General features: G+C 48.5%; 1 protein-coding gene across 5 annotated transcripts in view; it reads left to right on the top strand.

Annotated features, from left to right (window-relative positions):
• NOS1 (nitric oxide synthase 1) overlaps nt 1–27,043 on the top strand; it is a 106,754-nt gene that overhangs the window by 49,426 nt on the left and 30,285 nt on the right. For all 5 annotated transcript variants that reach the window (XM_059408519.1, XM_059408523.1, XM_059408521.1 and 2 more), the window contains exons 4-16: nt 4,409–4,537; nt 5,895–6,040; nt 8,029–8,191; nt 8,971–9,062; nt 11,779–11,920; nt 14,448–14,587; nt 16,234–16,408; nt 19,845–19,946; nt 21,207–21,401; nt 21,814–21,899; nt 24,245–24,389; nt 25,671–25,775; nt 26,345–26,403. In XM_059408519.1, coding sequence (XP_059264502.1) covers nt 4,409–4,537; nt 5,895–6,040; nt 8,029–8,191; nt 8,971–9,062; nt 11,779–11,920; nt 14,448–14,587; nt 16,234–16,408; nt 19,845–19,946; nt 21,207–21,401; nt 21,814–21,899; nt 24,245–24,389; nt 25,671–25,775; nt 26,345–26,403 — 1,679 coding nt within the window. The remainder of the gene's footprint in view (nt 1–4,408; nt 4,538–5,894; nt 6,041–8,028; nt 8,192–8,970; nt 9,063–11,778; nt 11,921–14,447; nt 14,588–16,233; nt 16,409–19,844; nt 19,947–21,206; nt 21,402–21,813; nt 21,900–24,244; nt 24,390–25,670; nt 25,776–26,344; nt 26,404–27,043) is intronic.

Genomic DNA, 27,043 nt, shown 5'->3' with positions numbered 1-27,043 from the left:
GCCAGGGTCCTGGGATCGAGTCCCGCATCGGGTTCCCCACTCAGTGAAGAGTCAGCTTCTCCCTCTACCCCTGCCCCCCTGCTCATGATCTCTTGGTCTCTCATCCTCTCTCTCAAACAAATAAAATCTTTAAAAAAAAAAAAAAAACAAACAAATGAGTGTCACCATGTGCCAATAAAACTTTATTTACAGACACTGAAATTTGAACTTCCTGTATCTTGTGTATGTCATGAAACATCAGTCTGCTTTTGATACTTTTATTCGTCAGGCGAAGAATGAAGAAACCATCCTTAGCTTCTGGGATGTGTGAAAACAGGCAGTGGTTGAGCTTTGGCCGATGGGCTGCAGTTTGCAGAACCCTGCACGCAGCTGGATGAGAGTGGGGACCATGGTAGGTCCAAGAACATGAGTCCCCGGCACATAGCAGGTGCTCAACAGGTTATTTGTTGAAGGAGAGGGAGGAGAGAAGGGCGGAGAAGGCAGAGGGAAAGGGTGTCAGGGCGCCTACAAAGCTGAATTCCGGGCTCAGGGCTCTGGGCTTATAGGACCTCTCCTCGCTCTCTCCTCTTGGGCAGTAAGACCATTGCCGTGCATTTCTTCAGGGCTCGTGCAGCCTCCAGAAGCAAAGAGGTGTTGACAGAGCATTTGAAATGCCCACAAGTTCAGAGCCTCCTGGCCCCATTTAGGACCAAACATCCCAGGCCGCCCTCCCACAGAGCCCACGGAGATCTAGCCATACCTCCTGCCACCTGAGAAGCTTCCACTGGCCACCCCAGACACAAATCCAGAAAAGGACACGTGTAGCCGCTGCCCAAAGCCCACTTGTGCCCTGTCCACAGCTTAATAACTCACAAGTGCCCTAATCTGCGTTTTTAGTGAGAACATTCCCGTCCCCACTCAGAAAAGTCATTTGCATCCCCCATGCAGGGCCCCTGACTGCTATATTAATCTCCCCATTTGTCCCCTCCTGAGTCATCTAATATTACTGCTGGCTAATTAAAACATCAAAGCCCCAAGTACAACAGCCCTGCCAGGGACCTCCTAATGCCTGGTTTCAAGTGTGCAGCCCAGCACAGCCCAGGGTGGAAAGGCACGGCTCACGCCCGGGCCCCCAGTTTCTCAGCTCATAGTGACCACCCCTCGCACAACTGGAACCTCAGCAGACGGCCTCTTTCCAATGCCGGTTACGTCCCTCCTGCCGTACCCTGCCCAGCTGCTGGCTGCCCACCCACCGGCCGCAGCCCACACCTCCTCCTCCCGCCTCCCTGTGCTCCCCACCTGTCGGCCCTCCCACCCCCTGCACGGGTCCTGGGCCCGACCCCAGCGCCAGCACTGCGTCTGATACCCACCCCGACCCCGGTCTGGGTTCCAGCCACTCCCCAGCCCCTGGGGCCGGCATGGGGATGGTCAAGAGAGTTTGCAAACTGGCTGCGTGATGTTCAGTCTTCAGGGAGGACGGCCGGGGTGCCTCCCACTTGGGCGAGATCCGATTTTTTTGGGGGTGGGGGGTTCTCCTGGCTGCAGGCTGCTGGCATAGTCAGAGGAATTAGTCGCTACCAAATCCTGCCCAAAGGTGTGATGTCCATCACCTGCGTATCGGCTGGAGGAGACCGTAGTGGAGACAGAGCTTAAAGAAGCACTGGGGCTGTCTGGCCAGGCTTTCAAAGGAAGTGGCACTGTCCGTGTGGCTTCACGAGGGGACAGAAGGAAAATAGCTTGGAGCTTAGCAGGCAAGAAATACAAATGAGAGCGAAGGGAAGAATTCTTCCGCATCCTTCTTCTGCTCCTGGTGTGATCAGACTAGTCACACTTGTGGCGATGGTCGCACTGATAGGACTAACAGGTGTACTGTAGATGACTGTATAGATTATAGTGCTCTAGGGGCACCAGGGTGGCTCAGTGGGTTAAAGCCTCTGCCTTCAGCTCAGGTCATGAACCCAGAGTCCTGGGATCAAGCCCCACATTGGGCTCTCTGCTCAGCAGGGAGCCTGCTTCCCCCTCTCTCTCTGCCTGCCTCTCTGCCTACTTGTGATCTCTGTCTGTCAAATAAATAAATAAAATCTTTAAAAAAAAAAAAAAAAGATTATAGTGCCCTAGTCTTCTGGCGTGGATTAGAACGCCAGTAGCGGTATGCGGTGGCCAGCATTCAGGAGGTGATTGGATTCATCCAAGTGAAAGATGATGCTGGTCTGGCCATATCGGGAACAGGGAGGCGGTGGATTCTAGAGCTATTGAGAAGCTAAAATGGTTGGGCTTGGGGATGGATCAGGTGCACGGGATAAAGAGAATGATGTCCAGAATAGCTCCCACTCACGGCTTGCACAGGCAGATGGATGGTGAGGCCCAGCACTGAGATGGGAACCACTGGGGGTAACTGGATCTGGCCACCGCAGGGAGTCATGGTACCTCCCATGTGTTCTCTGCTATCACTTGCACGGTTCTGGAGGCTGTGACATGCTCTCACCTCAGGACCTTTGCATAGGCTGGTCTTTTGGCCTGCAAAAGACCAAAAGGTCTTGGTCTTCTCTCTTTGCCTGATTAACAACTATTTGCCCTTCAGGTCTTGATTCAGGAGTCAGATACCCTGAGTGAGGTGCCTCTCCTATGTGCTTCCACAGTCCCTTATACACTGCCAACATCCCACGTTATAGTACCGTGCACTTGGTTATAATGACCGTGACAACTGTCGTCCCTCCCCCCACCCCGCAATGTACACTGAACTCCCTGAGGACAGAGATCACCTCTGTCTGGTTTGTCACTGTAGCCCTGGCCCTTGCAGCCTTGCTTAGAACATAGGAGATACTCAATAAACACATGCTGAATGAATGAATGAACAAATGAATGAATGAATTATGCATAATGACCAAGAGGCCAAGAGGCAGGAGAGTCTAGCAGCTGAGGACATGGTTTGCAGGGCAGACTGCCAGGATTCGATGCCTGGCTCCAGTGTACTAGCTGTGTGACCTCGGACAACCTAATTAACCTCTCTGTGCCTCAGTTTCCTCATCTGTAAAATGGGCATGATAAGATTTTACTTGACATATAGTAAGTGCTTCTTGAATGCCAGTTTTCAGTATTAGCCCTTCGGTGTAGTCTATGATTTCTTTCCTGGACTCAGCCCACTAAATGGTAATTCATAGCTTCCTCACCCACCTGAGTTCTCCCAAGCCAAAAAAATGAGGACCCATCTCCTGGCGCTAACCACACTCCTACACTTCCAGCCACACTGGCCTTCTTGCTGATCCTTTGAAGCTTATCCCTACCTCATGGCCTTTGCACTTGCCTTTCTCCTCTCATCATCATATATCCTTATCACTAACTGATATTCTGTCATTCATTTATGGCTTTACTTATGATTTATCTCCACTTCTCTCCTATCAGTGTGCCAGGGCACTTTCTGTCTTGTTCACTACAGTGTCCCCAGTGCCTAACAATGCCTAGCACACAGTAGGTGCTCAATAAATACCATTTGAATGTGTGAAAACCCTGCCTTAAGGTCACTGTGCAGTGCTCCATTCTTTGGCATGACTGTCACTCCACACTCGCTTGTCTTCCCTCTCTCGCTCAGCTGACATGGCAGGGTGTGCCTGCTGCCTCTCCCTTCCAGTTGCTGACTGAGTGACGCTTGTCTGATGCATAGGCAGGTAGACAATTACTCAGAAACACCTCAGACTGAACGTAATCTTTATTAATGAGGTCTAAACTGGACAGGCCAACATTGGCGAGCCAGGACTTATCCCCCACCGCTGGCTGGGCATTTTGTATATGGAAGTGAAGACAAATGGGGGGCTGAAATTGTTCAACACGGAGGGGCCCGTCAGTGCAAAGGCCCTGAGGCAGGGACTCACTTGGCATTTTTGAAAGGCAGAAACCTGAAATTTGGGTGAAATATTCTATGCTTCAAAACTTTCTCATTGAATCTTTTCTGTTTTCCTAGTACTCACTAGAAGTAGTGAGTTTGGACTGTATGTAGCAGGAAAGCCCAAACATCCAAAAAACTTGACCTAGCTTCAGGTTTGATTCCTCAGCCCTGAAAGCTGGTACCATTCAGAAAAGCCGACAGCGTCCCTTGGATATTCCCTCATTCAACAAACATTCAGTGAGGTCCTGCTATATGCTGGGACCTGTACTAGACACCAGAGAGGCCACCTTTGAGTTCCTGGCCCCTCCCTGCAGAACAGAACCCAGAAGGCTTTTTCACAGTGCCTCCTTCTGCATAGACAGAGGGACCAGGTTCCCAGCCACCTTGCATGCATCACCCTGGGAGAATGAGTCCTTACTCTGTGCAGATACTTAGTGACTCTGAAAGATGCCAGGAAAAGCGACTCTACTCCCCATCCCCGTGGAGACAGTTTTCCAGTGCCCTCAGGACCCTGTCTAATGTCCCATCCTTCCTTCTCTCCTCAAGCCCCCTGCCTCGGGAAAACAGTCTCCCACAAAGAATGGCAGCCCCTCCAAGTGCCCCCGCTTCCTCAAGGTCAAGAACTGGGAGACTGACGTGGTTCTCACCGACACCCTTCACCTTAAGAGCACACTGGTGAGTATGCCAGCAGAATGTAGACCCAGCTCACACTAACTGCATTTGGTGTTGGCTAAGTCTTTGTGGTGGGGACTGTCCTGTGCACTGTGGGGGGTTTACCATCACTCCTGACCTGTCCCCACAAGATGTCAGTCACCCCGCTGAAGTTCTGACAACAAAAATGTCTCCAGATATCACTCAGTGTCCCCTGGGTGGGAAATCCACTCTCATTTGAGAACTGCTGATAGCTACTGACTCACTCATGGCAATACTTTTTATTATTAAATATTTTTTAGTATTAATATTATTAATATTTTATTGGGTACCTTGAACCCAAAAGAATCCAAGCAGAGGAGTTGCTCATTCCAAACACATTTTCTCTGTCTTTCACTGCCTGACCACTAATGAAATATGGAACGAGCCCTTCCTTGCTTTCACTGTGTGTCAGCTGAACTTTTGTATCATATTTTTTTTAATAGCCAGCCAGGCAACATGTTGCTTTACACTTTTGTTGAAAATGACCCTCTTGGAAGAATACTGTATTGGTTAGCTCTTGCTGTGTGACGAACATCCCCAAAACTCAGTGGCTTAAAAATAACAATCACTTATTATTTTTCAAAAGTCCGCAGATTGGCTTGGTGGTCTTGTCTCAATTGATCTCAAGCATCAGCAGTCCACCTGAGAGGCCAGCTGTGGGTGGGCTGGTCTCGGTGACCTCAACTAGGATAACTCTACTCTGTTTCATGCGATCTCTCATCCTCCGACAAGCTAACTTGGCCTTGTTCCCATGGTGGTTGCGAGGTTTTCAGAGAGAATGAGCAGAAGCACATGAGACCTCTTGAGGCCTAGGCATGGGGTGGACCCAGCCTCACCTCTGCCGTTTTCTATTGGCTAAAACCAGCTCACATTCAAGGAAAGAGGATTTAGACTCCATCCCTCAATGAGAATTGCTATTAAGTCATACTGCAAAGGGTGTGACTATAGGGCACAGAAGAATTGGGGCTACTTTTTTGCAGTCAGCGTCCCACAGATGTGTTTGAATGAGTGACTATAACATGAATCGTGTACACGATTCCATGATCAACATGGAATCAAAAAAGTACTTAGGTACCAGTGAATCTGATTCCCGGGGAGTGCCAATCAGAAAGCCCCTCTTCCCCTCGTTGAGTAGAGCAAACATTTTTAGAACCTTAAACCCCTGTCTATCTTCCCCTTAACTGATGACCGCATCCTACAATTATTTGAAGCTGGTACTTGAGAAATCCCATCTGGGAATTAAAGGCCAGATAAACTCCACAACAAACATCAGATCCAGGCCCACAGCCCCCCTTGTGCTAAAACCAAGCGATCCTCCAACTCTCTCTTTTCCCTCCAGGAAACAGGGTGCACCGAGCACATCTGTATGGGCTCCATCATGCTCCCTTCTCAGCAAATACGAAGGCCTGAAGACGTCCGCACGAAAGAACAGCTCTTCCCTCTCGCCAAAGAGTTCATTGATCAGTACTACTCGTCAATTAAAAGGCAAGTGTGTGTTGACTCTGGGACCCCGGGGGTCAATTACCGAGTACCAGGACAAAGACTTCAGCCCCAGCACTACAATAGCTGAACCAAGACCTAATCATGAAGGCTCTGCCCTCCACACACACAAGTTGAAAGCTGGTGGCTCCAGGGCCACATCTGGCCCCCAGAAATGTCTTTGTTTGGCCTGCAAAGCGTTGCTTAAATTTGAAGCATTTCACGTAATTCCATGTCTAGGCATACTACCTTAAAGAAACTCTCACAAGAAACTCTCTTGTTCACCAGAAGACATACATAAAAATGTTTGCTAAAATATTGTTATTAGCAGGGAAAAAAATTAAAATCAAAGAACCAACAGGAAAGCACCTCAACTCCTTCAACAGGAGAATGTTTGAGTAACTGGTGGTATTTTCCAAGTCATGGAATATTATACAGCTGCAAAAAATGAGCCAGTCAGCACCCAGCATGTTCATGGGCACAAAGCTTGCAAATAACTACACCACAAGGAAGAAAGACTAAGTTTGTAAAATAATACATTCCGGGTAGCACCCTTTATATAAACTTTTTAAACATAACAGAGTAGGGACGCCTCGGTGGCTCAGTGGGTTAAAGCTTCTGCCTTTGGCTCAGGTTGTGATCCCTGGGATGGAGCCCTGCATCGGGCTCTCTGCTCAGCAGGGAGCCTGCTTCCCTTCCTATCTCTCTGCCTGCCTCTCTGCCTACCTGTGATCTCTGTCTATCAAATAAATAAATAAAATCTTAAAAAAAATAAATAAACATAATAGAGTAATGCTGTACGTGATTTAGGGAATATTTATACATGTGACAAATATATAAAGAAAAGTATGAGATGGGGCTCCCTGGGTGGTTCAGTTGGTCGAGCGACTGACCCCTGAATCAGCTTAGGTCGTGACCTCAGGGTCGTGAGATCGAGCCCCACATCAGGCTCGGCACTCAGCACAGAGTATGGTTGGGATTCTCTCCCCCTCTGCTCCTCCCCCCACTTGAGCATGTGCACGCGCACACTCTCACACCCTGAAATAGATAAATAAATCTAAAAAAAAAAAAGAAAGAAAGAAAGCATGAGACACTTTTGGGAAGAAAGTGGGTTATAATGGGAACATTGTTTCCAAGGAACTATAATATTTCTCATTTGTTATTTCTTAGGCCTGGGTGATCATTATATATACTATTCTCAATACTTTTTTGTAAGCCCCAAATTTTTCATAATAATATTTTCAACTTCCTAAAATTGAATTCCTTGTCATCGTTTAAAAATTAGAAGAGTTCTCTTTAAAAATCAGATTTCCAGGGGTTCCTGGGTGGCTCAGTCGCTTAAGCATCTATCTGCCTTTGCCTTAGGTCATGACTCTAGGACCCTGGGATTGAGACCCACATTGGCTCCCTGCTCAGCAGGGAGCCTGCTTCTCCCTCTCCTGCTCCCCCTGCTTGTGTTCCCTCTCCATCAAATAAATAAGTAAAATATTTAAAAATAAATCAAAAGTAAATTAAATTATAAATTTAAAAAAATCAGATTTCCAGGAGCACCTGGCTGGCTCAGCTGGTGAAGCACATGACTCTTGACCTTGGGGTTATAAGTTTGAGGCCCACCTTGGATGTAGAGATTACTTAAAAATCAAATCTTTAAAAATAAATAAATAGATACAGAAAAATAAAAATCAGATTTCTAGTTTCTCTTGAAATGAGACTTGGCCTCCTTGGGCCCCCATTCCTGCCAGCAGAGTGCTAGCTACCCCCTTTGAACTAGACGTAGGTTCGCCCGCTGGCCATAGTCCCCACCCAGCCAGTTCGGTCACTGCTGGGCCTTTGTGGGCATCTGAGTTCGCAGTCTGCTTGTGCTTGAACGTTGTGTCCACATACCAGCCCAGACTTGCTGTGGCTTTTGCCCTCCTGGAATGGTTCGCTCCTTCCACTGACCCCTAATTCAGGAGAGAAGGTGACACTCCCATGTCCCTTCCTTCCTCACTCAGATTTGGCTCCAAAGCGCACACAGAGAGGCTTGAAGAGGTGAACAAAGAGATTGAAACCACGGGCACCTACCAGCTCAAAGACACGGAGCTCATCTATGGGGCAAAGCACGCCTGGCGGAATGCGTCCCGCTGCGTTGGCAGGATCCAGTGGTCCAAGCTGCAGGTAGGCAGTGAGCTCCTTGGTGGGTGGGGAGGGAAGAGCCTTACCAAGGGTCAGCTCTTTCCAGGGGTACCTGGAAGTCACAGCGAGATAGTGGGTGGTGGTCACAGGGGCCCAGATTCTCAGGTCATGACCGACTCTGCCTCATAGTCATGTCTCATTGAGCCAACACAGTGTTTTGTTTTGTTTTTTAAAGGAACTTGCACATCTATCGGTGAGACTTATGCTCTCCACTTTACCACAGACCCTACCATTCTCTTTTGCGTTCCTTCTACTCTCTGATTTATATTCTCTGTGTACTCACTGAAAGCATTAGATTCTGCATCCTCTGCTAAAATTTCTACCCCCCCCCCACCGCACCCCACAGGAATAGTCTGAAATTGAAGGTAGTTTCGTTATCAAGACCAAGGGAGGTTTGTTTGATTGTTATTTGTTTTGTTTTTAAATCCCTGATCCCTAGTAACTCAGCGGGAAATATATCCAGCCCACCCAAGTCTCTCCTTTACTCACCATCCTGTAGCCACCTGTACCTACACACCATGCCTGCTTTCAGGGGGGTTTTCCTGGTTTGATGGACTGGTTATTAGGATAGAGAAACACACACACACACACACACACACACACACACACTATAAAACCCAACCCGCCCAGGTCTCATTAGCAGAGTGCTCGCTCTCCGAGTGGGACAGCAGGTGGAGTGGGCCCTGGGTTCTCCTCGGCTGCCCTGGGGGAGCCAAGGAGGGAGGGAGGAGGCACCCATTCTCACCACGTGCCCCTGGCAGGTGTTTGATGCCCGCGACTGCACCACGGCCCACGGGATGTTCAACTACATCTGCAACCACATCAAGTATGCCACCAACAAAGGGAACCTCAGGTGAGCCTGCCAGCTTGCGGGAGAGGCGTCTGATGTCCCCAAAGCATTGACCCTTGGGTCTGGAGTTGGCTCGCCTGCCGAGGAAATGCTCCCCCTCTCCTCTCGGGGAGAGGTGCCCAGCTGGGAGAGGTGTCCTGGCTGCTTTGTCCCACCTGCCATACTCCGTCTCTTGGGACTCTTGCATGGGTTGCAAAGCTGCAGCGGCCAAAATCACGTTCAACCCACAGTTTGGTATCAACCCTGTGGAAAGGGCAGGAAAGGGTGTTTCCCATTCCCAGGACTCGGAAAATCCCAGTGCCAGTGGTGACCTGCTTGCACCAGCTCCTGCGGTAGCCTGGGGCTGTCTTAGAATGTTCCTGGATTTAAAAGACAATGTCTCTTCCTGTCGCTGTGGGCATGGCTCCTTCAGGTTCCACCAAGCCGAGCCACACCTTGGACTCCTCTCGCCCCAAACAAAGAACAATGGCCCGGGCAGCAGGCTAAGGCAGGGAGGCTCCGCGTGGGCTGGTGGCTTCCGCGCTGGCAAGTTGCTGCTGGACGGAACGGCTGGGGCCCTGCGGCTGGCCAGTTCTACTTGTCAGGCCTCTGCCCTGTCAGGTTCTGGCCCAGCATCTGGTCCCAGCTGCTGAGGACCAGCCCCGTGGTGGGTCCCGGTGTGCCACTGTAGGGAGAGTCTCTGAAAGGAGATGCAGATTCCCTGCACTGAACTCATCCCCATAGTGGCTTGCTTGCATGAAGCATGAGTTTTTCTGGCCATGTCCCTTCCTTGAGAAGGAAACACCGTTCCAGCTGAGCCCGCCAGGGGGGAAGGAGGCTCTAACAGAAGCCCGGAGCCTGCTTGGGGAATCGGTCTTTCAATCTTTTCCTAAAGACCTCAAAGCTCGGAGAACATCAAAGAACCGTATTCTATATCCTGAGTGTCAAAGGAGAACCCCGTGAGGTCTCAGTCCTCCAGGAGCTTAGGGGCTGTTCTGGTAGTTTCTAAATGGTGCTATTACAAAGCAATATTGGGGGGGGGGGGTCACCAAAAGCCAGACAGTGCACCTCCCCTTTTTTTAGTTATTAATTGTGGGGCTTCTTGAGATCTTCTCCTAAAGAAAATATTCAACTGGTTCTCTCTCTCTCTTTTTTTTTTTTTTTTGACAACCACACATCTGGACATGATAGGAAGGCCAGCAGAGAATGTATACCATATACAGAAATAATCTAGCCATAACAGAAGAAGCAGGCAAAGGAGAAGAAGGGAGGGAGAGGGAGATGTAAGGCGTTCAATCTGCCATTCAGTGAAATTATGTTTAGGAGACATAAATGGGTTCTGTTTCTCCTGTTGGTCTCAGTTCCCGCACACAGAGTAAGCATTCCACCCGCTGAGTGTGATTCTGGTGTTTCTAAACACGCTTTTTAAATATATATGTTACACAAACACCCTTTATCTGGTGCTCAACCAAAGAAACAGCAGCGTGTTTTACTGCTGAAGGGAATGCTGTCAGTTTGACTCATTCTGTGTTCATCTCCAATATGGCGCCCTTGCTAGGCTGCTGTTGAGAGCACTCTTGGCTCCGTGGGACGCCTACCTTCAGCCCTCGTTCTAGACTCATCCCCACCTGGTGCAATGCACCTTCCCTGCAGTAGTAACTGAAATACAGTCTTAGGCACACGGTAAGACCCACAGGTACTCAGAAAGGAGGTGGCCCTGGGAACAGATAAGACGGGATGCTTTGTAGAGGAAGTGAATCTGAGTCCGGCCTTGAATTTGGGCACATGACAGCAGAGAAGGGTTCCGCCAACATGGGCAGCAGGGCCATATTGCAGTGGCAGAATGTGTAGAGGAGGAGATCTCTAAGCAATGGGCTAGACCTGCCCCATGATCCTCACGTGGACACAAGCCAGGGTGGCGGCTCCCCTAGCCTGGGATTGAGTCCGCAGATGGCGCTGACGAGTCAGGGTGGCCGGAGCTCCTGGGATGAGTTCACATTGAACCACGTTGTGAAGAAGTCATTCTCCTTTCTATTGTTTTCAATCCTTCTGATGATGCTAAAGAGGAAGTCTCAGTTTGGTGAGGAAACCTCCATAACACCTCTCTATTGCTGCTGATCTCCCCATCAGAGGTGCTCCCCAGAGCACACCACCTTCCTGCAATGTAATAACGGTATATGGTCTCCTAGCTACCTGTTTAGGTAGGCGAGGCCAGTGGCGATCTCCGGTTTTCGTTTAAAGCGAATAAATAGGAGTGCAGGGGAAGCACTAGGGGTTCTTCTTAGCTGTAGGTGTGTAGACTTCCGAATGGTACTGGGGGTGGGCGGGTGGGGCGAGAAGTTAAAGTTGGAGATAAGAGCGAGACTGGAACTGGGAATCAGTGGTGGCTCTTAGAGGGAAGGAGGATCCCACATTGTTTCTCCGCAGATCACCTCCTGCCAAAGACCCCTGGGAAACTAGCCCACGTCAAGAGTGATTGAGTCTCCACTTAGGGCAGCAATCTTTGCTTTTCTGTAGGCTGGCGTGGGACCTCCCATCCTCCACCCTGCCTCAGACCAGTGCTCCTGTGGAGGGACAGGACATAGTCCCTCCCTTCCAACAGCAGCTCTGTGGTCCCTTGGGGACCTTGGCACAGAGGTCATCCATCCTGAGCCTCACGCACTGGGTGACACCCTTTCCAGCAAGTCCGTGAGGCTTAAGCCCCACCCTGACAGCACATGTCCCCCTCTCTCCGCCCCAGGTCTGCCATCACCATATTTCCGCAGAGGACCGACGGCAAGCACGATTTCCGGGTCTGGAACTCCCAGCTCATCCGCTATGCCGGCTACAAGCAGCCCGATGGCTCTATCCTTGGGGACCCAGCCAATGTGGAATTCACAGAGGTATGTGCCCCCGTGGCCCCCGCCTGGGCTCTAAATCCCCCAAACTGGCTTCATCCACAACCTTTTCTTACTTTAATGTGATCGTCATAGGGAAAGCGGCCAGTGGGGTACCACTGACTCCTCTCCAGACCTCCTGCTCCTTTTGGCTGCCCCTACTCCGTCTGGTGCCCTTCCAGCTGGCCATTTGGTCATCTTCATCCATTACCTCCCCCAGCTCTCATGATAGGAACTGTTGTCCCACTTCCCAGATGACTAGACTGAGTCTCACCGTAGCCCAGTGAGTTACCCAAAGCCACCAAATGAGCACAGAGAAAGCTGGACATGCAGTCCACATCTGCCTCCCACGAGCCGGAGAGGAGCTGACACGCATACCGGTTCTGAGCCCGGTAATACATCAGACTCCTATCATTCATTCATCCGTTTACCCGGGTCTACCTACCCAGCCCTTCTTTGGATGGGCTTGTCTCTGCATCGTACCAAGATGACCCCAGTTTCTGGTGGCCCAAGTCAGTTCATAAAAGCTGGCAGGAAAATGAACACCACCATCTCCCCATCTGTGGGGCTGCAGACAGGTAGCACAGGAAATGCACAGGAGCTTCTCGCACCTGTGCCCGTAGGAGACACCGCAGGCAGACCCATGCTCCTGGGCACACAGCCCAGCTCCCCTCTTACTTATCACCCGCTCATCCCCAGCTGAAGTTCATCTCTGTTCTTTCGTCAAACACCGCCCCTCAGGACAGAGCTGGCAAGACCAAATGCTTCTCCAGTCCCTCAAGACAGCTGACTTCATTTGCATGTGGCTTTTCTTATTAAAATACTATTATGGAGGAGAAGGGGCTGTAACCAGGGCGACCAGGAGTTGCACCTGTGCCGATTCCGACTCAGCCAGACTCTCGGCTCCACTTGGCTGAGCGCTAACTGCAAAGTTGGCTGACCTTGTCCTCCTGGCCACCGGAACAGAAATGCCACAGCATCTTCTTCCCCTTCTGTCTCCAGAAACCTTGCTGACAGCCCGTGTTTTCCTAAGCCCCTGATTTCGTGCTTCCTCTTTCTATGGACACTGCAGACAGAAACACCCCAAACATAACCATAACCGTGTCTTTTGAAACCCACTCTCCCTGTGCTGTCCAGTGGGGCAGCCCCTGGCCACATGTGGCTGGTGAGCCCCAGAAAAATCCAAATTGAGGTGTGTCGTAAGTGTAACACCAGATCTCGAAGATTGAGAACAAGACAGAGAGTGGAAGATAGCTCATTAATAATTTTCATCTTGATTACATATTGAAATAATATTGTAGATAATTTTAGACTATTATATTTATTAAAAATTAATATACCAATTGAATTAATAAGTGTATTGACATTTGTTAAATGTCTTTTATTATAGTAATATTAATAATGTATTTAAGAATTTATCATGACATTAATGATGATTAATACATTTAATTATATGTTATATATATTTGATATATTGGATAACTATATTACATATTTAACGTAAATGTTAAATATATTATTAGAATATATATATATTGCTATTGGTACTGTATTTAATATAATATTGGTAAGTTAATATTGATATAATAAATATTATAATTATGATGATAATTAGTAATCTAATATTATTGAAATTAAAATATATTATTTAAATGAGCCTATTATCGAAATTATTTCACTTGCTTTATATTTGGGCTCCTTTTTCACTTTTTTAAATGTAGCTACTAAAGGGGAGCCTGGGTAGCTCAGTCGGTTAAATATCTGCTTTCGGCTCAGATTATGAGGGATCGAGCTCCATATCAGGCTCCCTGACCAGCAGGGAGTCTGCTTCTCCCACTCACTCTTCGTCTCTCTCTCTCTCTCTCTTAAATAAATAAAATCTTATTTAAAAAATTAAAATTTAAGGGCCACCTCAGTGGCTCAGTCGTTAGGCGTCTGCCTTCAGTCCGGGTCATGGTTTCAGGGTCCTGGGTTCGGGCCCTGCATGGGGAGGGGGGTCCCTGCTCAGCGGAAAGCCTCTCCCACTCCCCCTGCTTGTGTTTCCTCTCTGACTCTGTCTCTCTCTGTCAAGTAAATAAGTAAAATCTTTTTAAACAATTAAAATTTAAAAATTAAATTAAATTACATGTAGCTACTAAAAAATTTTCAATTACCTATGTGGCTTGCTTTATATTTCGATTCAACATCTGCTCTAACAGATGCATTTATGCACAAATTCTAATCATTCCACCCTCATCAAATGTGGTAGGTTCTCTATCTCAGAGTACCCAATGCACACAGTTCCAGAGTGAGTACCTAGGATGTACCAGACCCTGGGCTTGAGGGTGGTGTGTAGATAAAACAGTCAGATTCCTTTCTTGCCATCCGGGAGTCCCTAGTGGACAAGAACAACTTGGCCCAGAGCCTCCAGAGGAAAGTGCCATTGGCTGGCTTGCACTGGGATCTCTGCGCCTCCTCCCCCCGCTGCTGTGGCTAGGGAGCCTGGGGTACGGTAGCAGTGGAGGTGGTGTGACCTGGCCACTTCTGGTTGCAGATCTGCGTCCAGCAGGGCTGGAAACCCCCAAGGGGCCGCTTCGACGTCCTGCCACTCCTGCTCCAGGCCAACGGCAACGACCCCGAGTTGTTCCAGATTCCCCCAGAGCTGGTGTTGGAAGTGCCTATTAGGCACCCCAAGTAAGAAGAACTGGCAGGGGGAGGGAGGTGGGGGAGGATTCACCCAGTGCCCCTCTCTGCCTCTCCCTAAGCCCCTAACTCTCCCTCTAGCCCAGACAGAGGCAGAAAGTGGGTCTTGGTTCCTTGCTCACAGTGGATTCCCCCAAGCAGTAAGTCCTCCTTGACCAGCCAGGAGATGACCATCTCTTCTGAGCCATAATCTCCCTCCTCACCCCACTCCTATGCAGTCAACTGGGACCTGCCCTTTTCCAGCCTTTTTCCAGCTTTCCAGAAAGCCAGAAGCACCTCCTGTCTTGTTGTGGGCACTCATTTTAAACAGAGCTGTTTAAAACTATGTGACCTGACGTGGGTCAAGTCCAGAAGGAATTTGGAGCCAGGAAGGAACTATAAGAGCCGGGCCAGCAGCACGAGCAGAATTCACACTTTGAGAGTGAAGGAAATCCATAGTGAGACCCTGACCTTGGAGGCAAAATGGGGGTGGGGAGGGCAAAAAACTCAATAATCCAAATATTATTTTAATGCAATCTTTTTATAAAAATTAATTTTGTACCAAAAAACTTATCAAACTTTAATTTTTAAATGTTTATGTGAAAATTTTAAGTAAAGGCGGGATCCAGTTCAGGGCTGAAATTCAGGTAAAGCAAGCAAGGTGAGCCATGCCTGTGCAAGTGAGACCTGTCTTTATTTAAAGTTTTGATGGTTTATTGTGGATTTTTTTTGGGGGGGGGGGTACTGATTTTGTTTGGAAAACATGGAGTTAATTTAGAATATAATGTAAAAAAAAAAAAAAAAAAAAAAGTACTGGTCTTGATTACTGAGTTTGTTAGAGCCGTCTTAAATTTTGCACCCAAGGACTTCACCCTCGTCCCGTCCCTGGAGAGGGAGCCCCTGAAGTTCCTGAAGCTCCTGACACTGCCCAGTATCTGGGAACTCACCCAATCTTCCCGGTGAAACCTGGCCTACATTCATCAATGCATTCCATCAACATGGTTTATGAATCCTGCTCTGGGCCAGGCATTGTGCAGCCCTTCATAGCTGAGTTGGTCGCTGCCTCCATGGTGTTCTCCATCCCAAGAAGGAGAACTTGCACATACTCTTACCTAAATAAATATTTAATTCTAATAAAGTGCTACAAAAGAAATTGGATGATCCCCAGAGGCATCAAGTCACCTGACCCAGCCTAAACTGAGCATCAGGGAGGGCTTCCAGAGTAAGCAATAATTTAGCTGAGAATTAAAGGTTAGGTAAGGGCTGCGCAGACACAGAAGGAAGAGAAAGGATCCCGGGAGGAAGGACATGCCGTGCAAAGGCCCTGGGGTAGGAAGGAATTTGGCAAGACTCCCTTCCTCCTGAATTAGCTTTCAGAATGGGTTCGGGAGATCAGTGGCAGCCCAGTACAGGGGCTCCCAGGCTTGCATGTTCCTCCACATCACCTGGGAGACACGTTAAAAATGTGTATCATTGGGCCCAGCTCTGGAGCCGGCGATCCTACTGGTCTGAAATGGAGCCCAGGGGTCAGGGACTGACCTAGCGAGGCCCAGGAGGCTGCTGGCATTTCCACATCCCCGGACTCCGACTGCCCCACCCACGCGTCTGCCTGAGAGTCTCCTGCCCCATGGTGACCTGGGCCGTGTCGCTGTTCGCAGGTTTGAGTGGTTCAAGGATCTGGGCCTGAAGTGGTATGGCCTCCCCGCTGTGTCCAACATGCTGCTGGAGATTGGCGGCCTGGAGTTCAGCGCCTGCCCCTTCAGCGGCTGGTACATGGGCACGGAGATCGGCGTCCGTGACTACTGTGACAACTCTCGATACAACATCCTGGAGGTGAGGTCCCTCCCTGGCCATCGCAATGGGCAGGCAGGAGGCAGAGGGGGCGGGCCCAGCGCTCTGTCGCCACGTCCGAGCTTTGGCTCTTGGAAACCCGAAGAGGTTAGAACAGAGGCTGCACCACGAGTGAACCCCCCGGTAATCCCAGATTGTCTGCGGCGGGAACAGCACAGGGGCTGTGAGCTAGGCACTGTGCCAAGCACTGTGTATTGCCTCTGCGTCTGATAATCCCCATTTCACAGGTGAGGAAGCTGAGGTCTTTCAGAGATTAGAGGACAAGATCAAGGTCACCCAGCTAGCCAGTGGCAGAGTGGGGATGAGAACTCAGTCTGACTTACAGTCCAAGTTCCTAACCATCCGGCTTACACAGCCTTTTATTAGAATGGTTTGAAAATGACCCATGAACTCGGGATGTTTCTTGCCTCTTTCCTGAAAAACAAGGCAGGAGGATTGGCGCTGGTGTGTCAGCATATGCACGTCTCTGTGGAGGGTCTGATTCCCTCCTTGGCTGAGTCATCCTCATCTACTAAGGGCTGCTAGGGTAGCGTCTGGAGCTCGAATCTGGCAGATGCCTCAGGATAGCTGTGGTCTTGCCAGCAACTGTTATTCCTAACAACTGTCTGCCGTGGCTGGCGGTGTTTCCAAAGGAGGCAAGAGAAACAGAGAAGTGAAGCACTGGGCCTGTGTCACACAGTAAATAAAGCAAGACTGGAACTCATAATCGAGCATTAGGTTTCTGTTGTTAAAATCTGTGGGTGTGGGGCGCCTGGGTGGCTCAAGTCGATTAAGTGTCTGCCTTCAGCTCAGGTCATGATCCCAGGGTGCTGGGATTGAGCCCCGCATCGGGCTCCCTGCTTAGTGGGGCATCTGCTTCTCCCTCTCCCTCTGCCACTCCCCCTGCCTATGACTGTTCTCTCTTTCTCTCTCTCTCTCTCTAATAAATAAGTAAAATCTTTAGAAATAATAATAACAAAATAGGGGCGCCTGGGTGGCTCAGTGGGTTAAGCCTCTGCCTTCAGCTCAGGTCATGATCCCAGGATCCTGGGATCGAGCCCCACATCAGGCTCTCTGCTCGGTGGGGAAGCCCTCTTCCCCCTCTCTCTCTGCCTGCCTCTCTACATACTTGTGATCTCTCTGTCAAATAAATAAATAAATAAATAAAATCTTAAAAAAATAATAACAAAATAAAGTCCATGGGTATTCACATGGATAACCTTGAAGACATTGTGCTAAGTGAGATAAGACAGACAGAGAAAGACAGATGCTTTGCGATATCTCTTGTATGTGGAATCTAAAAAGGCCAATTTCATAAAGAGAGAACAGAATGCTGGTTACCAGGGGCTGGTGGGTGGGGGAGTTAGGGAGGAGACGTTTCAGGGTGCAAACTTGCAGTGGAAAGATAAATAAGTTCTAGAAATCTAATGCAGAGAAGAGTAATTATAGTCAACAATACTGAATTATAAACTTCAAAGTTGCTAAGAGACTGGGTCTTAATTGTTCCCAACACAGAAAAAGAAATAATAATTATGTGACATGATAGAGGTGTTAACTAACAGTGGTAATCATATTGCACCATATAAATGTATCAAACCAGCACCTTAAGTCTGTATACCTAAAACTCACACCAATGTTATATGCCCACGATGTCTCAATTTTTTTAAAAAAATCCCATGGGTATTAGCTTGGAAACGGAAGCCAGGGGTCCTCAGCCTTGCCACACACTGGAATTACCTAGGGGACTATATTATGCCTGAGTGCCACTCACTGGGATTTAGATGTAATTGCTCAGGGATAGAGCCTCAATACCAGCATTTTTCAAAGCTCCCTAGAAGATTCTATTGGGCAGCCACTGATCTCTACAAACTTACAGCAGGAAAGGAAAAGATGTTTCAGGCAATTTCCATAGATGTGACTCCAATCACATTTGGGGATTTTTTTTTTTTTTTTTAAATCATAGAGTCTTTTTTTTTTTTTTTCCTGCAACTGCTTTCCATTTTTGTAACCACAGTAATGGTGGGGCAGTTACAATGGCAACATCATGGCCACAGACACTTTGCTCTCGTAAGATAACTCAAGTTTTGTAGGTATTTATGGAAAACGGAAAATGTCTTTCTTTCTGTGGATATGCCACTGCCAAAGGACCACAGCAGACCCTAGCACCCCAGCCGCAAAGAATGGATTAATATGAGATCTGCTTTCGAGGTCTCTGCTTACATTTCCATTGTAGGCAGTCCTCCCGGAGTAACTTAAATGAGACACTCCTGCGCCAGCCCTCCCAGTCTGATCTCTGTTATGTACAAATGTTGACAGCCGGGCTGGGAAGCCGTTTCCCCAAACCTGAGAAATTGTCGCCTCCTAGCCCCATAATGAGACCTGGGCTCCCACAAGTGACTAGAATTGACAGAGGAAGGAAAAGCAAAGCTCTAATTAATGAATTTGCCATTGGGTCTTCCCCTCTCCTGACATCAGCCCCTGGTTCAGCTCGAGTTGTAACACGTCAGGAGCTGGTTTGTTTCCATTATAGCCAAGGCAGTCAGCTAGCTGGGTAGCTGCTCTCGGGTGTTGGAGGTTGGGCCCCTGCCTGGGCCCCAGCTCCAAGGCCAAATGGCTCTATGGATCTCACTGAGCCTCAGTTTCCTTATCTGTCAGATAGACTCAAGGCAGGTGTTTCCCTGAGCTCAAAGCCCCTGCAATGTGGGTCCCAAGCATGGCTACTCTCCAGACATAGAGCAGGATCAGTGGAGAGCTTTTCCTTCTAGAAAGCAGATGATGTCACTTCCAGACCCACTCTTCTGCTTAAAACCCTCCAAAGACCCTCTCCATGATATCTGGAATGAAATCCTAACTCCTAGGCTTATCCCAAATCCTGCACGATCCAGTCCTGCCTCTCTCTCCCACCAACTCCCCTGGCTTACTGCTCCCGCCCCTCAAATACACTGGCTTTCCTTCTATATCTTAGATGGTACAAGCCTCATCTCACCTCAGGGTCTTTGCACTTGGACTGTTCTCTCTGCCTAGAACCTTCCCTCCATAGACCTGCAGATATCATCTTGCTGCTTCTCATCATCTGGTCTCATCATTATCGGGTCTCACCCGATAATGCCACCTCCACAGTGGGTCTTTCCTGACTACCCTGGCTCAGTCTGGCCCCCTCACCCCTCTTCATCGCCCTCCCTTGTCTTATTTTCTCCCTAGGAATTAGCATTTATCACAATATTAATTGTCTCTCTCCCTCACTAGAAGGTAAGCTCAAAAATAAAATGGCCACCCAAGTCACTCTAGCTTTGCTACCAGCAGGTTCTCAATAGAAAAGTCTTTAGAGTGAGTTTGACAGCCTGGCATTGAGTTGGCTACTTGGTGAAGAAGTTCACTGGTAGCCCTGTCTCTCCTGTGGGGGCCCAGCCTGTGAGTCTGTGCTTCGTTCCTGTTCCAGGAAGTGGCCAAGAAGATGAACTTGGACATGAGGAAGACATCCTCCCTGTGGAAGGATCAGGCGCTGGTGGAAATCAACATTGCTGTTCTCTATAGCTTCCAGGTAGCGCAGGGCACATGCCCTGGTTGGCACATCTCCAGGGGGCACTAAAGCCTTCCAGAGGCTTGGAACAGAAGGTCAAGAGACCTGGCTGCCAGGAGTGGGGAGATCTGTTCACCAGCAAGTTCTACTTTCCAACACACATGCCTTGATCTCCGTTTTGGAACTTGGGTGGAGACCATTTGAGGAAGAGATGAATAGGTGGGGGGAGGGGCATTGGGACTTGTTGCTTATGATTTATTGGAATTGGGACGCCAGGCATCCTCTGTGTCTTGCCACCTCTTTGGGGTTCAGACTATCACATAACGGACACGAATACCCATCTTCATTATCAGAAGCATATCGTCCCTCTGAATGTGTGGATCAGTGGTAGGTGGAATTACATAGGATGGCTGTAGAATGAATGGATCAAGTCATGGGTAGATATGAATATGGACCATGGGCCTCCATGTCAGGCTCAGGGAGAGTGGGCACACGCAGGAACATCCCAGGGAGGGATGTTGTGTTGGCATGAGGGGGAAGGAAGTTCCCTCTTCTGTCTTAAGTGTGGAGGAGTGGGTTTTGGGGAGTCATTGAGAAAGATGGAGCGCAGTTTGGTGGGCTGGGGGCCTGGCATGAAGACCAGTGAGCCAGAGATAGGAGAGATATGAGCAGGATGAGGAATTGAGGAAGGAAGATGCGGAAAGGGGAGGTTTTGTGGACAGAGAGGGAAAGTGCTCTTCAGACAAGGTTCAAATCCAGACCAGCCAACCAGCACGGGCCCCAGGGGGTGGGTTACCTAGATAGGCAATCCACCCACCTCCACCGCAATTTCTGTGTCTTAATTTTAATAAACTCCTCCTGAGTACTTAAAAATGCTTAAGAGGATTTTATATCAGCACTATAAATGGAGGGTCAGTATCAGTTGCCATAAATAGAAGGTAATATAATATTAAATAAATTAATAAGCAAATAAACACAAGGGAAACAATACAGAGTTGTTAAATTCTGGCTCAGTGCTGCCTGAGGTTGCTCTCTGGTGAAAAATGGCGGTGGGGGAGGAAGGAGAGAGGAAAATTGGCAAGAGAAGCGTTAAAAACGGGTTCGCACCAAAAGGAGACTCTCCCCTGGGTACAACTGAGAGGGACGTGTGGAGAATCACTTCACACGGCCTCATGTCATCTCCGGGACCCCCTCTGGCAAACACTGCTCGATGGGGACAGGAGTCCTGAAATAACCCAGCTTCCTTTCCTTCCTGACTCCCCGTCCCCTCTCCTCCCACAGAGTGACAAAGTGACCATCGTTGACCACCACTCGGCCACCGAGTCCTTCATTAAGCACATGGAGAATGAATACCGCTGCCGGGGGGGCTGCCCTGCTGACTGGGTGTGGATTGTGCCCCCCATGTCCGGCAGCATCACCCCAGTCTTCCACCAGGAGATGCTCAACTATCGGCTCACCCCCTCCTTCGAATACCAGGTCCTGCCCCTCTCTGCCTCTTTGGTGCTAAATCTTCAATATTTCGGATGCATGTTCTGCTTCAAGCATTTCTGAATTCAGACTTGCTCTTTGAGCACTCAAGGGTGCCATGGCCAATGTGGCTGATGGCTACCATATTGGCCAGCACAGCTCTAGCTCAGAGACTAATGGGGTCCTCTGGAGAGTGTTTGAGAAGGATTGAGGGCTGAGTGGAAAGTCTAGATGGACAATGCAGGGAGACTGGACCAGCCACTCTGTACAAAGATCCCTGTGTACACCAGCAGCAGAATCAGTCCCTTCAAGGACTGAAGGTGGACATAGATGGGCAACCACAAGCACCCAGGAAGTCCTGCATGTCCCCTAAGGGGAACTAGACTTCCTCACTGCACTGACCATGGTCCTCTCTTCCCAGCCTGAGCCTTGGAATACCCACGTCTGGAAAGGTACCAATGGGACCCCCACAAAGCGGCGAGCCATCGGCTTCAAGAAACTGGCAGAGTAAGTCACCTCAAGTGGGTGGGGAATAGAAGTGCCTCCAAACTCAGAGAGTCCCAAAAGAGGAGGCTCGGCAGATGCTTGTGCCTCTGACCCCTCATGTGATGTGGCTTCTCCATCTTCTCTGACCCCCTCATGCCTTCTTTGCCTGAGGGTCTGAGATATGGATGTTGCTTCAACTTTTGTCCTTCCCAACCTCACGTTCCTCACTTCCATGTCCTAAATTCTTGTCTGAAGGGCAGTGGCCTATTGATAAGCCAGCTCTCCAAAATATAACAAGAGTGGTTCTAGTAATAATAATGATGATGTAGATTTGTAACATTTGCCAATTTCCATGATGTAACTACTCCTCCATGGCCAATTTCAAGCTATCAACAGGAAGTCACTGAAACCAGAAGTGGGAGGAACTGGGATGAGCCAACTCAAGAGGGCTCTCACCCAGGGCTGAACTCTAACATGACTCCTTCATTCATTCATTCATTCATTCATTTGGCCAAGAAATGAATACTGAGGGTCCACCTTGTGCCAGGCACTCTGCTGGTCTCCAGTGATGCCTGATGAGCCAGATCAATGTTGTTCCTGTCAAAGCTCACAGCCCTTCATTCTCCAAGAATCACACAAATACAGTAAACATTGCAAGTGCCATTGAGGGCTGATTCATGGTGCCATATAGAGAGCTAACCGACTTTGGGAGGTCAGAGAGGGCTTCCTTCAGAAGATGACAATTGGGCTGAAGAATGAGATGAAGAGACTTAACTGAGCAAAGGAGGGAGGGAAAGAGGTTATGGGCCAAGCCACCAAAGAGTAATAATTCCTGGAGAATGTGTGGCCAACCAAGGGACCCGCTGATTAATGAGGTAGGGGGTGACTGAGATGATCCAATGGGGAGACCAGCCTTCTCCTAAAGTGAACTCCACAGACTCCGTCAGCACAGACCCCTGTTTGGAGTTAACCTTTGGGCAGAGGATCTGGGCATGCATTGAGCGATTCTTCCATCAGCACTCTCTGGTCCAACACTCTCAGGGTGCAATCCCTACAGATGCCATCCATTCCATGAACCCCAGAAGCCAGGCCCTGGTGACTGCAAACCTAGGTTCTGGCTCCATTAACATGGTTCATGCCATCTCGCTCCCTCTGTCTTCCTCCCCTCTCATTCCTTCCACCTAATCCCCATCTTCGAGCCACACAAGAACACATCAGCAACCATTCCTTCTCTAACAAGAGAATCACAGATATTCTCGGGGAGGGCAGCCCTGGGCTTCACTTCAGTTCAACTGTTTCGGGAAGAAAAAGGAGGAAGAAATCTAAAACATTAATTGCACCATTAAGTGTGGGATAGAAACAATGGTAGTTAATTATAGATGCTTTTTTATGCTCCAATCACTCAAAGGGAATCCTCCAGACACCTTTTATTCTTTTCTGTTTCTCCCCCTGAGCTCGGGGTCCTCCTGCAGTGTGGGTGGTTTCCCTGATTCTCAAAAATGTATTTGCCACCAATCATCCCCAGGTGGGGGTAATTAACAATTTGCCTACGCTAAGGATCCTCGTTGGACCAGGGATGCTGGCTCAGGAGGTGAGCCCAGGCCTTCCTGAGCCTCTGCCTGTCTGCCACCCCTATGCCCTCATCAACAGGAAGGAAGGAACCCAGGTTCTGAATTCTCCATTTAACTGGAAAGAGCCCAGCCTTGCTATTCAAACTCCCCAGGGCTTTGGTAGGAACAGCATCTTTAAAATTCATTTCCTCTTTCGATGGATATTTATTTAGTGCCTGTTAGCTATCAGGCTCTGTGCAAGACCCTGAAGATGCAGCCTGATTAAGTCCTTCCTTTGTGGATTTATAAACCTCTAAATTCCTTCTAACTCAATACCTAGTGATTTATTCTCTCTCTCTCTCTTTCTTTCTCTCTCTCTCTCTCTCTCACACACACACACACATACTAGAATGAAAGCTTCATGATAGCTACATGTCAATATTTTTCAGCTCATATAACTCTGCCCAATACATGAGTTAGCACCCAACAAACATTTGATGAATGAATGAAGGATCATATATGGGGGCCATGCTTGGCAAACCAAGGTTCTCAAGACTAGAATTGGTCAACCAAGCAACAAACTAACAAAACTAACCAACTGTGTTAGCTCATGACTAGTTGCTCTGGAGAGTTTAATAAAGAGGTCAATATGTTGCTAGACTCAGGCTTCTAGTGTCCCTGAAACCATCAAACATCAAGAGAGTAAATTTTCTCCCACTACTTTTCAGGGATCATGGTTCTTGCCCAAAAGCCCCAGTCTAGCATCTTCCCTCCTTTCTACATTTCCCATTTTCCTCTCCATCCTCTTCTCCCCAGAGCCGTCAAGTTCTCAGCCAAGCTCATGGGGCAAGCAATGGCCAAGAGGGTCAAGGCTACCATCCTTTATGCCACAGAAACGGGCAAGTCGCAGGCCTATGCTAAAACCTTGTGTGAGATCTTCAAACATGCCTTTGATGCCAAGGTGGGTAGGGGGTAGTGCCAGCTCCCTGGCCCTTCATGGTGAACACAGTTGGGAAGGGAAGGAGGGAGGTCAACAGAGAAGAACCTTTGAGAATGAATGAAAGGGCATCTCGAGGTGCCCTTCGGCATACACATGCATATTTGCATAAATTGCAGGGGACTTTGAGGCCCGTCTTCCCTTGTCCTTCCAGGAGAGTCCAGGAATCACAAAATGAAACCCCATCTCAGAGCCAAATCTTAGAGGGTTTATGAGAAAATCTTCTGGGGTGAGTTTGGAAAGCTCTGCATTAAAAACAGTTCGATCTCAGAGCCTTCAATTAGCAAGTCCATACAGTTGACCCTTGTACATCATGGGGGGTCGGGGTGCTGAAAATCTGCATATATCTTTCGACTCCCCCCAAACTTAACTACTAAAATAGTCTATTGCTGACCAGAAGTCTTAATGATAACACAAACAGTTGATAAACACCTGTTTTGTATGTTGTATGTATTATATACTCTATTCTTACAGTGAAGGAACCTAGAGAAAATGTTATTAAGAAAACGAGAAGGAAGAGAAAATGCATTGACAGTACTGTACCGTATTTATTGGGGAAAATGCACGTATAAGTGGACCCACACAGTTCAAACCCATGTTGTTCAAGGTCTACTGTATTCTAATCTCCAAATGAAAAGGGGTTAGAATATAAGCATGTTTGTTCATGGCTCACATTTTCAAGGGGCCTTTCAGGGGACTGGGTTTCCCCAGAACCTACTTAGAGAAACGTTGCTCAAGACATGCTAAGATATAGGGCAATAATCTTCCTTAGAACAGGGATCTCAGACTTATTTGGCCCAAATCCCATGCTGGTGGAGGGAGGATTAGCAAGTTGTTTAAGCAGACCTGGTCAGAGCCAACTGGGCCATTCCCAGTCTAAATGTGGTCAAGAAGATTCCAGGATCAATTAGGTATAAGCCCAAAGATCTCAATCAAGATCTCTCTCTATTAGCGACCAACCCCTTCCACCATCGCTCCCAGGTTCTTTATGGTCCTTCAGGCCACTGTGACCATTAAAAGGCCCCACACTGCCAAAAATCTTCTAGTTCTACCCACTCGAGCCCATTGAAATAGTGACACCCAGAACTTTTGATTCTTCTTCCAAAGGAGATGACTTCCAAAGATGACTCATCTTTTTCCTCTGCCTCTCTTCTCCTTCCCCCATCACTTTTTGTTCTCTCTCACCTCTTCTCCTTGTCACGTTCTCCCTTCCTCTCCCCCCTTCCTTCATCCTCACCCACCTAGGTGATGTCCATGGAAGAATATGACATTGTACATCTGGAACATGAAACTCTCGTCCTTGTGGTTACCAGCACTTTTGGCAATGGAGACCCCCCTGAGAATGGGGAGGTAAGATTACCTTCCACCTGTTCTAGCATGTTCTCCATTGGGGTGGGGGTGGGGAGGGAGGGCAGAAGGTACACCTGCCAGTTTGGAAATCCTCCCAGAGCCTCAAAATCCCATGACTTCTGTTTGGATCCAAGTTCCACAAAGATTGGACAATTCCAAGACCTCAGTCCCATGATGTCTACTGATGAGTCAATCCTCAGTGAAAATGCTCTCTCCTGAGTGAGCTGTGCTGCTTTGGAATAAATACCCCAATCAGGACTTTGACATCCCCTGCTCCAGATAAGAGAAGCGGGGATGGTATTTTTATAAAGAGAAAGCCACAGTGGGGATTTGTGTGCTGGGGGTAGCGGGTCCACACCTGGAGTCGCTTCATCAGCGTGTCCTTCCACGTGTACCCACACACGTGGAAGACACAGCTGCCCAGCCCGAACCCTTGATTGTCTCTAGCATCCTGGCCTCCAGAGGCTTCAGGCATGTGCCTGATGTGTCAGCCAGGACCCCGGATGCCCAACCCTGTTCCAGGTTTCTAAGTCCCACTCCATGTTTCAGTCATCTCTTTTGGCTTCCAGAAATTCGGCTGTGCTTTGATGGAAATGAGGCACCCCAACTCTGTGCACGAGGAAAGGAAGTAAGTGAATGACCCTCCAGGGTCACGTCACATACTTGGGTGGGTAACTGAAGATTGTCTTTTGGCATCTGGGGTTCACATTTGAGTGTGGGCTGGTTTTTGTGACTTAAGGTCCCCTTGTGAGCAATGTTAGCTGGTGGGTGTCTGGGGATCACTAGGGGCTCATGTTCTGGCTCCTTGGGTGACTTTACTGCCCCATGCCTCAGTTTCTTTTTCCATCAAATAGGACTTGTTATACCTGCCCTAACTTCTTAACTTGTAAGAACCCAGAGAGAAAATAGATGTGGGCATCTTTTGAAAACTCAGAACCGTGGACACTGGTTCTTATTATCTCTCCACTTTGGAAACATACATTTGAAATCAGCGGAAATGAGTTTCTTTCCCCAGAACTGTTCTATGGGATGCTCCTTGTGGAGTTCTAGCTAGTATAGAGGTTGAGTTCCGAAGATGAGATACCTCCTAAGGCAAACAAACAAAAAAACAAAAAGAAAACAACAACAACAAAAAACCGTAGCCACGGTTGTTCGTGGTGAAATTGCGTCCCAATGCAGGGTTGGGTTCTAAAGAGATTTCATGAGGTGGCCTGTCATCACGAGTACCCTTGCAAAGCCGTAAGTCCCACATAAAGCAGAGAACATAA

This window comes from Mustela nigripes, chromosome 8 (assembly GCF_022355385.1).
Source record: "Mustela nigripes isolate SB6536 chromosome 8, MUSNIG.SB6536, whole genome shotgun sequence".
Classification (NCBI taxonomy): Eukaryota; Metazoa; Chordata; class Mammalia; order Carnivora; family Mustelidae; genus Mustela; species Mustela nigripes.
This window is presented reverse-complemented; position numbering and strand designations above follow the sequence as displayed.